This window comes from Spea bombifrons, chromosome 11, assembly GCF_027358695.1.
Source record: "Spea bombifrons isolate aSpeBom1 chromosome 11, aSpeBom1.2.pri, whole genome shotgun sequence".
NCBI classification, from domain to species: domain Eukaryota; kingdom Metazoa; phylum Chordata; class Amphibia; order Anura; family Pelobatidae; genus Spea; species Spea bombifrons.
The window spans coordinates 20,278,386-20,290,217 of NC_071097.1; the positions used below are offsets into that span (position 1 = coordinate 20,278,386).

Genomic DNA, 11,832 nt, shown 5'->3' on the forward strand with positions numbered 1-11,832 from the left:
TTAATTTAAACCTCCCACGCTCTGCTTCTTTTTTATTTTTTAATAAAAAGGGTATATCAGAATTTAATTTATTGCTGTTCTTATTTTCCAAGATAATTGATTCTCTTTCTTTTCCCAATATTTTACTTTGACATGTGTTGCAATGCTGCCCTTTAAATGTGCATGTAAAACAGATTGCTGCTGCCTGCCAAGTCTGTGTACATGGCAATGAGCTTCATGGGTGGAAATGCTAACACTTCCTGTGACCCCCGCTAAAATGCTTTGTCAACGCATTAAACCTACTATCTGAATCATAGAACCTTAGGAACACGTTTACAGAATTATACTTTTCTGAGAAATGGTCTGCTTCTGTCTTAAAAACGACCAAACTATTCTCTCAAAGCCTATGTTCTAAAAATATTGCAAAAGGAAGGGCTATTAGGATTATAGTATAACTGTGAGGGCACAGGCCTATTGCTGAATTAATAATTTTATGGTTAATCCATACCCATATTACAAACTATGCAGGCTAGGTATGCATATAATGCCTATGTACAAAGGTGTTTCACTATTTTAGTTTTTTTATTTTGGATGTATGGGGACACTTGTGGTCTTAGTCATTAGGAGAGCCAGGTACGGTATGGGTAAGGTGGGTGCTGGACAAGATTTAAGTGATATTGTTTATCAGACTCAGTGGCCGTCTGTGATAAAGTGAGGGGAAACTGTAAGTGTGTGGGAGTCTAAGGGACCAGACATTGGGACCACTGATCTAAGAGCTTATTCAGACAGCTTGTTTATCTCTTCATCTGGCTAAAATTCACCTTCCATATCTGTCCCATCTGTCTATAAATCTTCTCTTATCACACTAGAACACTGTGGCATTTGACTAGTCATTCTTACATATGTTGGGTATGTTCGCAAAGAGGCATTTTAAGAATTCAGCATGAAACGCTTATGTCTGCAACTGGTTGACATCAAGTACCCCTCCAGATGTTGCGTAACTACATCTGGTATGACAATTGCCAGCTGCCTACCTACCCACTGATTTTTTAAACCTCCGTTATGATTACATCATAGTCACATAAAAAGTCTCAGAAAAGCTCCACCTAATGCGTGCCTCCATCTACACCCCTCATTAAAGGTGTCCCTCTTCAGCTATTTGAAAGGTTGTAAATTATCTGCACTACAAAGCCTTACATTTTAGTTTTTACTCTCTTGTCCCATTTCTGTTTGGTAGCTCTTTGATGGTTTTAACCGCCCTCATAGACATCCTTTCATTGAACGCTTTCACTATTCCTAATTCTTTACAGTTTATACATTACATTTTATTTTTGTAGTTATAATTGTTTTTCTTGTAAGAAATAACAATACTCAATATACAACACTGTATATACCCATGATTAATATTCACTCAAGTAAATGCATTTGTAAATACTGAACTCTCTCCTTGTTTTCTTGAAAGCTGTAATTAGACTTTTTTGTCACAAAACTATCCATAAAATGCATCATTTCCATTTGCCTTGTTGAATCACTCAGCAAGATGCACATATGCCAAAAGTTGTGTTCCGTGGAAGCGGATCTGTCACTTTTGCAATTCCTACATTCTACGGCTCTGTATTTCATAACAAACTTTTGTTATTTGCAGATAAAAGCAATATACGTAAGTAAGCAATAGATGTGCGTGGGAAATCCAGCTTATGTGTACAACATAGAAGCAGCCATATTACTTTCCCGTTGCTAGAATCTGAATTGGCCAGTGTCCGATAAATGTTGTCATCTATATACATACAGTGCAGAAATAAGCTGTGGTGCTGTCTACATTGATAATGTTCTTCTTGTCCCCAGCAAATGATGGAGACTATTGGAGGCTGCTCAATCCAGGAGAATATGCAGTGACCGCTCGGGCTGAGGGCTTCACACCTTCCACAAAGAACTGTGAGGTGGGATATGAAATAGGGGCCACCCGCTGCGACTTTACCCTCACCAAGTCAAACCTGGCTCGGATCAAGGAGATTATGGAAAAGTTTGGCAAACAACCTGTTAGCATGTCCCTACGCCGCAGGAGAGTGCGTATCAGGCCCAGTCGCAAAGCCTAGGCCGCGTTGCGGCTTTTGTGCAAAGGAGGTTGAAAAATCGGAGAGGAGTTTATTTCTGTCAATGCAGCTCTTTATTCACAGACATTTTAGGGTTATGTACAAAAGTTTGAAATGATGTCACCAAAGCAAGGTTTTGATTATGCAATCCCATTGGTTGCTATGGCAAACTGTGCACCAAAACCCCATTTTTATTCATAACCCCCTGCTGTGTTATTAAATCTTTAGTATGCACCTTATATAAAACTTGTTTTTCTCAAAATGTAGAACCATCTAATACTATGTGCAGTGTGTGACTCTTTTAGAAACGTATAATAAAAAGACGTAGTCACCTTTTATTCAGCGTTTGCAATGTATATTCTATCTTTAGAATGATGTGCTATTTTTTGTGGGCCAGGCAGTGAAAAGATGTAACGCTCCCCTGACACCACAAGTTGAAAATGGAAATCTCTGTCACTCTAAGGGATAGTTAGTAGTCAAAGCTAAATGGAAATGACTGGGCTGTATGGCCCTTGAAAGAAATGTGATTAAAGCATATTATAGGACTAAACTATAGTTACTATATTTGGACAGTTCTTCAGTTTTTGTACGCTTCCCTTCAATTGTCTTCTTCAGTTATTTTTTTTATAATTGCTCCTGCCAAGAATATCATCTTTATTACCATGACATTTAATCAGTTTTGTTTTATTGCTCGAAAATATTATGTTAGTGATTAATCCCTTTGCTGCTGGGGTGATCTCTGTAATATGGGATTGTTACATAGAGAAACAGGAGATATTTTAGAAATAAAAGCCTTGCACGCGCAGAGGTTACTTTTTCAGCCAATTGCTTGTTTCCACATTTGAGCATTGCCACCACTCAAGGCTCGGATGCTGTGGCTTTTACATTAAACGCAATGCAGACATCACCATTGACTTCCATGGACCCCGCTAATCTAATCCCAGCTTCTCCTGCCTGGTAGCATTGAATTGACAGCGGCTGCTCGGATTTCAGCGGGAATGTGCCCCTGTACTCCCCTTCCTAAAGAGTAACACTTAGCAGATGTGCTTGCACAAGCTCATTCCAAGTGTGGAACTAATCCGGTTCCTATTATCGGAGCAAGAACAGTTCTATTTCAAGTTAACCTCTTCATGCTTCAAACGCAGCACTGGTTATGTATAGGTTGGGCAAAATGAATATAAATTCCAGCAACTGCATTTGCCGGTCTAGATTTATATACTTGCATCTGACACTAGATTGGATATGCAGAGATTATTATTATTTATTGATTTATAAATCAACATCATATTCTGCAGTACTGTACAATGGGCAGGGAAAATAAATTAGGAAATATATTACACAAAAATCAGTGAGCTTTCCATTGGGGTATAACACGTTGAAATTCTTACCCACATGGCAAGCTGGTTGGTTGGGTGGGCATGTTCATTTATGTGCGTAACATAACTGGAAGAATATCTGACTGGTTTGCAAACTCTATTTCCACTAAGTTGTATGTATGATGCGTACAACATCCAATATTACTAAAGTCTGGGTATTACAAGCAAAGAAATGTAAAAATATCACAATATTAATAAACCGAGCAAGGGTTTTAAAATCAGCCACGAGCAAGGTCCCCAGGAGTCATCCAGGCATCCAGCATCAACATGTCAGGTCCGGTACATCACCGGTACGGCATTCTGATTTCATAGTATAACATTGATCAGTTTGTAGAAATCCCAGGGAAGTCTGTATTGTATGTGGGCTCTGTGGTTCATGTCCATCAACCTCATATCTGAAAAAGACAGAGAAATTGAAAGCAATCTATCTGTATTACCAGTAACCACATTTATCCTGCACTAAGCTTCAATTACATATAATAATACAGATTGGGGGCTCTATGACTGTTCTACTGAAGGTGCTTTCTATGTCTTCACATCATCATGTCCTGCTTGAGTTCACTGGAATTGGAAATACATTTGATCTGCTCCATGCTGTGATCCATATGGGTAATCAATCATACAAAATTTGTATAATTCTGTAAAATATATGCTATTTATTTTAACACAAAATACTGTAAAATATGTGAATCTGAATCCAATGCTCTAAGAAAAAGCTATATGACCACATGTTCCCTCTTTTATCTTGATGGTTTAAAAATAGCTGACTGAGAATCTGCAGGTGTCAAGGAACTATTGTGACAGAGACCGATAAAAATGATGAAGACATTTCTTTATCAGCGTTTGTTACGTTGTAGATCTTCAGCTGTTGTTAGGCAACAACTTTCGAAACCCTCAGTATATGTTGGCTGAGCTTTACCACAGGATTTTGGGGCGCTTATAAAGGAAGGAGGCCTTCTCTAGGTTCCCTGCCTTTGCTTTGATAATCTCTTTTTCTCATTTTCCTCTACTTTCTGACTTTTGTGGTCACTTTTTGTTCTGTTCTATTCTTTCCTCCTTCTTTGGCAACTTATTGTGCCTCTCTTTAATACACCTCACTTGCTGAAATTTTTTTTAATCTTTCTCTTTTTTTATCTTGTTTTTCCGCCTTTTACATTTTTCATCCACTTTCTAACTTCTGTTCTGCCTACACATACACATATACACACACACACAATACTCACTACATCCTCCACTTCCCTGCAGTAGGCCACTTGCGGCCCGTAGCTAACTTACTGTGCTGCACACACGGACATGACATCACTTCTCAGCATTTGAAAGGCATGTACCTCTTAGAATGGCGGCCCCGGAGCAATTGCTTAGCGTGCTTCTGTTAATCTTGCCCTGATGACCTTTAAAGTTCGTACAATAGGAGGCAAGATGCGGGTTAGTCAAAGTCTACAGACAACATTCCCTTTGATCCAGGATTGTGGGAACCTTACAGTAATATACACATGTGCCTGTGACTAGTAAAAGGAGGGGGTAAAGAAATTGTGCCTTTTGATGGAGGTACAAAGCACTCAATCATTGCTACACCTTGGTGGTCTGCTCCTCCCATGACTACAGTCAGCTTTAAAAACCAAGGCAGAAATTGTTCTAGACTTACTGAAATATAGTTGTGCGTAAATGTTGGATTTTGTTCTCTTTTACTCACTTGGTTTAAGGATAGTTGACTATGAAGAACGAGACCACTTAGCATTTCCTGTTACATCGTTCGAGTTATGTTTCCAGTTACTCCCAATGAACAAATGTTTGGGTTGCTTTGTCTTTGAGCATATTGTAATAATTCTCATGCGTTCCTTCATTCACTAAAAATGCCAAGATCTGAGGTCGCGGCACCACAAATTATCACCCCCATTGGACTTTGGTTTGTTCACATGCCAAGTGATATTGCTGTTGACTTCTATTAACACGGTCCCTCCAACAATTGTCACTGAAACCAACAATATCACATTTTTATAAAATATAAATATAGATTCTTGAGGTTTGGCCATGTCAATTACACAATTATTTCACATTTCAGTGCTTTCATCTTTATTGTATTAATATTTTACATACACTAGCAGTGCAAGTCATCTGACTTCAAAAAGTCCAACATTGTCAGCTGTGATTTTGTCACACGTGGTTTGGTGTGAGTCAAGGGGGTGTCTTGTTTGAATAAAGCCTGTTTAGCGTAATCTAATCAGATCATTAGCCAGTCTCCGTTGAAATGTTCAGTTGTGCTGAAGAAGGGCTTCACTTCTTATTACAGAAAGTGCAAATAAATGCATTTATAAGCATTTTGACTGGTAAATGTAATCCATATTACCAAGTTTTTAAATATTTTCCTCTAGTATAAAGAATGATTCAAACCATTTGAATGGAATAGTTCTTGGTTAGTTTGTCTTATCCTCGCAAACTGAGAATAGATTGGTTAAGAAATCCCATTATAATAGGGTGATAAGGTGTGCACTTTTACGCCAGTTTCATTGATGATGTGTCTCTGGATGTATTTGGGCTCCTTGCCTTTTTTTGTAGGACTTTTTCAAATGACTAATCAGTATCAGGAACAAAATCTCCTACATAAGAATTCCCCCTCTCTGCAGACAAATTGTCAGTACTCCGTTTCAGGATTTTGTTAAACAAGTCTCGACAGCAACTTTTGTATTGATTCCGTAGGAGACAGTAAACGAATGGGTCGGACAAGGCTTTGCTGTATGCCAGACATCTGCTAACAATACCCCAATGGGAGCTGATGGGTGTCGATGAGGAAATCTCCACCAACCTGCAAAAAACACCAGAGTAGACAATATAACAACTACAAGCAAATAAGAGTAACTGATAATTTAAGAATACACATAAAAAAATGACATTCTCTTTACACTTCTGTGGGCAAATGTTTGCCTCTGCAGATGCTAATGGATGCCCACTACCCAGGCAGAGCAGATTTCATGGTGAAATTATGCCCATTTTTATATTTTATCTACATAGCTGAATTCCCCAAAATTATAATGATTCATGTCCAATACATAAACCCCATTATTTGTAATTGCCTCTGTGCCAAGATTGACATCATGGAGGAAAAGGTACAGAGGGATTTGGGTCCGAAAGAGATCCACTTGGTAGGTATGCCAGGGTTCCCTTTAAGCTTAAAGTTTTAAAAGTGTTTTCCTGCCTAAGTTTGGAGGAGATTCTTGCCTAGCTGTATGGGAATACCTGGGAATACCTGGGAATCTTCCAGGTCACGGGAGCGGGATCTTGACACGCCCCGCTCCCTGCCCATTTTTTCCTTTAAATGGGGCAGGGAACGCCCCCGACATCAGCGGGAACTCCCATTAACGTCAGCGGGACTGCCCACCCACATCAGAGGAACCGCCCACCCAATCAGCGAACCGCAAGGGAAGGCTCTGGGTAGCCGGAACCCAGAAGTTCCCAAGTAAGGTGGCCACCCTCGATAAAGCCAAATCCATTCTTCTAAAGCTGAGACAAGTTTGCTAATTATGCTTGATAAATGCAGAAAAAGCGAAAGCAAAACTTATATCATAACTGTAAACCTAAAAAGGGTTTATTGATGCTTAGCATTCATTATATTGCCTCTCTTCTTCTCATGAAATTCAGAGCACAAAAATAAAAAAAGAATAATAAAGAACAAAAATAACAAAAAACGAATTCCTAACTTATGGTAATTAATCCTTTTTGTTACAGAGTCCTGACTTACCTGGTGATGACATAAGGTGAGAAGCAGAGTAGGAATGTGCCAATAAAAGTGCTGATTTTTTTGGTTGCTCGTTGCCTCCTTCTCTTTTGTTCCTCCAGACATCGCTGTCTCACACTAACAATAACAAGAAGAATATGAAATCTCAGCAATATATTTTCTTATAACAACGGTAACCAGGCATAAACTAAATCTTTTATTAACACATCTTAATAAAAAAGTGCCTGGCTTTTTTGGATTAGGGAACAAAACAGTCATCCTGCAAATATTAAAATATAACTCCAATTATTCTTGGCCAGTTTACAACTTCAATATTTGAAATTCAATGACAGTTGGAGGCTTCTAGCCATCCTACCCTGTTGTCGGGCACTTAACCAACAGTTAGACTTTTACTAAATTTAAGAAGCTCAACACATGTGTAGCTGCACAACTGTCCAGCGACTTTTATTCCACCATAAAAATGCCAACATTATGACCTTCATAAATCTGTCGCTGACCCAAGACATATTACTCTCTATCTTCATAAAGGTGTACACACAAAAATCATTGACATGCATTATGTCTATGGATAATAAAATACATTACATCTATAGACAGAAATATTCTGGTTGAAATAATTCCAGCTACATACTACAGGAAAAAAAAAACATAAATACACTGAAATGGAAGAATAGAAATGTTTGCCATTTATAGAGAAGATCAGGGTATCAAAGCAATAAGAGTGATACTGTCGCTATATGCCAAAAAATATAATATAAAAATATAATAATCACAAAAAAAGATTGTGAAATACCAATTGATTCTGGGGTCTATTCACTAAAGGGAGTTGACAGGAGATTTTGCAGGAGAGTTGTGGTTCAGCTCATTGACTTTGGCACCAAAGTCTCCTAACATAATAAATTATGCCTTATACAGGGCCAGCTCGTCCTTTCTAGCTGTAAGAACCTGCCGGTGTTCACAATGAATAATGAAATGAGGAAGTTTAAACCACAACTCTCCTGCCAAAACTCCCTTTTAGTGAATAAACCCTGTTGTCAAATGCATCCCATGTTATAGTAGATTTTCATGACCTTAGATATTTAACAATAAGTTTTCATTTATTGGAGATTTTTTTTTTATTACAATCAAGATCACTGCTGTGATTTAGAGTAGAAAGTTGAAATGACAAAGTGAGTAGTCGTAAAATATGACGTGTAAAATAAAAAATAATAAACAGTTTAATATTAAATAGTAGAATTTCTGACCCTGAAGAATAGCCACCACCCTGGGCATAGTATGTTCACTTGAATAAATATTTCCCAGATGATGAGGATGATGATGATCCACCTACTCTGTTAGATATACATAGAATTTGATGGCACATAAAAAGCCTATCTAGTCTGTCCATTTTTCCATAATCTAGAGACTCGGACCGTAATCACGGCTTGGTCTTGTTTTACTATCACTTTCTTAATAATTAAATATAGCATTTAAATACATTTTCCAGCTCTGTTGAACGTCCTCCCTGCCTAGAAAAAATTATTTTGTCATGTGACAAATTTTCTCAAGGCATATTTAATTGCAGCCTGTAGTCATGTGACACAAGGGGAGATCCCTAATAGGTGGAATTACTGTTACTATAGCAACAAGACAGGCTTCTTATTTAATAAGTCCTCTCTGAATTAATATTTTCCTTCGCAGTTGCATTCATTTTTTTCAATTATTTTTTTAACTGTTTCTGATTAATCTATGTTAAGATGCTTTTTTTTAGATGCTAAATTATGGGTGGCTCGATTTTCCAAAAAAATCTTCTCAACTGGGAAATAATATCCCCAAATGTAATTAGAAAAAGTTCCCATGAACTGTCGGAGTGCTTTGTTATGCATTATTGAAATCTTTTCAAAAATCATGGAAGCCAGTTTGCTATTTTTACATACTATAGCTTGAGGTTGTTTTCTCAAGCGCACAATACAATCTAATTCCTGATATCATTGTGTATAGTGATATGTATTTAGTTAAATAAATCAACAAAAATATAAAGCATAGCAAAAAAAAATGTTAAAAAATAAATTTTTACAACATAGAAAAAAAAATGTTTTGAAACTTAGCAAAGTGTTTTTCCTCAAAATAAAGTGCAATGAAAGTCCCATTTAAAAGCATGGATTTCAGCTGATGGCTACTATGTCATGATATCATCAAAATATTTGTGCAACTTTATATTTATTTATTTATTTATAAAATAAATTTTCCTGTGGGATTCATTTACAACCAAGATTTCACTAATATTGGGGGGGGGGTCAGTGGTTTGATCAAGCTTATCAAGCTTGTATTAAGGCTATTAAATGGTGATCCATTGTGTTCATATTAAAATATGCTAAGGGGGGAATGTGGAGCTTGTGTTTCCATGCCTGATTGAAACTAACAGGTCTGAGATCTTGGGTAATATGTAAATGGGGATCTAGGGGGAAAGTCCTAAATGTGGAGCAATCACTATGGAAACCAATAGAATCTTCCTGATGATGTCTTCTCCGTTTGCACATATCACAATAATGTATTGTTGCACACATGGTCAATTATGTTAAACCATACATATACCATTTCCTCCTTATCTGATGCATCATTGAATGGGTGTAAAACCATTGGCAAGGAGTTGACTGCACATCTTTAGATGTTTAAATTGTTAAATGGCAAATAATAAACAAAGCAAGACAGAAGGGGTTGGGTGAGGGCATGGGGATTCTTCACCGTATATTCTTCTGGTTTTATCTACAATGATACAAATGTACAGATATATCAAAACAAAATGAAAATAATTGAAATTGAGTGGCAAAGACTGCAGTCAAATGATTTCTGGTCTTACAGGCACTGAAAAACTACTTACCTTGGGTGCAAATCCACCAGTAGCACCAAAGTCTGCATGGTGATCACATCAATCCTTCTACAGTGGGACCGGGCTACTTTCAGGACCTGCAGGTAGGTGACACATAGAACTAGGAAGGACAGGAGGAAGCTGAATAGGTGGAAAAGGACCATAAAAACCAGGAACGATGCTCCTTCCTCTGGTCTCTTGTTATACAGGGTGCAAGAACCATACACCTGGTGAAACCCAACCCAGGAGAGGCAAAGGGCTACCGTTGGAAAGGACAAAGAGTGAATCCACGAGTAAAGTACAATGAGAGCAGCGTCCTGATACCTCATTTTGGAATGGTAACTCAGTGGGAAAACTACAGCCACCCAACGGTCAATGCTTAGGGCTGCCATACTCAGCATGGAGTTACTGGTCAGGAAAGTTTCTAAGAAGCCCACAGCCCTGCAAAGTTCTTCACCTCCTGCTTGGTGGCCACGTATGACTCCTACCAGTGTGAGAGGCATGTTGATCGCGGTGAGCAGGAGGTTGCAGAGGGTCAAGTTGAGGATAAATAAACCTGGCACCTGGCCGCGGATGTCCGTGCAGCTGAGGAAGCAGATCAGCACCATGCCGTTGGACAGCAGCGAAGCCAGGATCAGCGCAACCATCAAGGAGCATCCAATGATCCCCCAGAGCTCCATTGCTGGAGCCTTGTCAGGTCAGGCATATTGGGAAGTCACGGCTGATGTCATCCTGCATAGTCCTGCGCGGTCTCTAGCCTTGCCGGGTGCTTTCTGTGTGGCAATCGCCAGAAGGATTTGCAGCTGGAGTCTTGGCAGGGAGGCGGCACACGGCTGAACAGGTGAGATCAGCTCATAAAATAGTTCGGCTTAAAGATTTATTCCCTGATTCACTACCTCCCTGCACACCAGACATGGAGTCTTTTGTGATAAAAAGCCAAAAGAAAATGATCAGCACAGAGAAAGACATGGTTAGGGGAGGGTTTAGGAGACGGGATGCTGCGAGATCCAAGTAATGGAGCAGAGCCCACCCCCGCTATAAGGTCCTGGAGAAGACCCGAGGGTCAGCAGAGGTCAGGTCCATATGATATATATATATATATATATAATGGGTTTACTGCTTCAAAGATGGAGCAAGTTATACACTAATATAGCACTGAAATGTAATTGAATACTTATATATATATATATATATATATATATATAGGATCAGGTGTATAATGGATATTGTATATACAATGAGTACCTAGAAACTGACCTACCTGGAAGTAGTTTGTGTTTTTAATGGGTGGGAGGAAGGGGGTACCTAGAGTATTTGGTATCTGGGGTGTATCCTATATTTGCCCCCCTCCCCCACTTTAAAATGTAAAAACACCCACAAAAAGTGTAATGTATGCCAGCATATTTATTGCACAAATTTGTACACTGCTTTATCTCTGCATTTCTCCCCGCTTTCTGCAGCCCCAGCACATTCATTAAAGCAATGAAAGGAAATTCTAAGTTTTATATCCAGTATTAAGTGTTCTGGACCTTGCGAACGATACCGTAAAGCCATGTAGAATGCATATAAGATGCAATATTCCCCAGGTTCCTCGATGCATTGTAAAGTTTATTCCATCCTTGTGCAAATGGCATATCTCAAACACACATTGGTGATTTTTTATTAAAAAAAATTAAAACAATTAAAATGTATTACTATAGCAACCCATGGGTCGATCCAATCATAAAGAGCATTCCATTGACTGCTATGGTGATATGAACACTATTCAAACTTTTTATAAGAATTACCTTTTATAAATGAACC

The 11,832-nt window shown here is 38.5% G+C and overlaps 2 protein-coding genes across 2 annotated transcripts in view; one reads left to right on the forward strand and one right to left on the reverse strand.

Annotated features, from left to right (window-relative positions):
• CPXM2 (carboxypeptidase X, M14 family member 2) overlaps positions 1 to 2,410 on the forward strand; it is a 41,413-nt gene extending 39,003 nt beyond the window's left edge. Inside the window, exon 15 of the mRNA XM_053450130.1 lies at positions 1,825 to 2,410. Within this exon, the coding sequence (XP_053306105.1) occupies positions 1,825 to 2,075 (251 nt within the window). The 3' untranslated portion in view covers positions 2,076 to 2,410. The remainder of the gene's footprint in view (positions 1 to 1,824) is intronic.
• Positions 2,411 to 5,791: 3,381 nt separating this feature from the next.
• Positions 5,792 to 10,928, reverse strand: GPR26 (G protein-coupled receptor 26). Its single transcript, XM_053450132.1, has 3 exons — positions 10,042 to 10,928; positions 7,185 to 7,298; positions 5,792 to 6,251 (listed from the first exon to the last, which is right to left on the reverse strand). Exons 1-3 carry the CDS (start codon positions 10,707 to 10,709, stop codon positions 6,020 to 6,022), a joined length of 1,014 nt encoding a protein of 337 aa, XP_053306107.1. The 5' UTR covers positions 10,710 to 10,928; the 3' UTR covers positions 5,792 to 6,019.
• Positions 10,929 to 11,832: the final 904 nt, after the last annotated feature.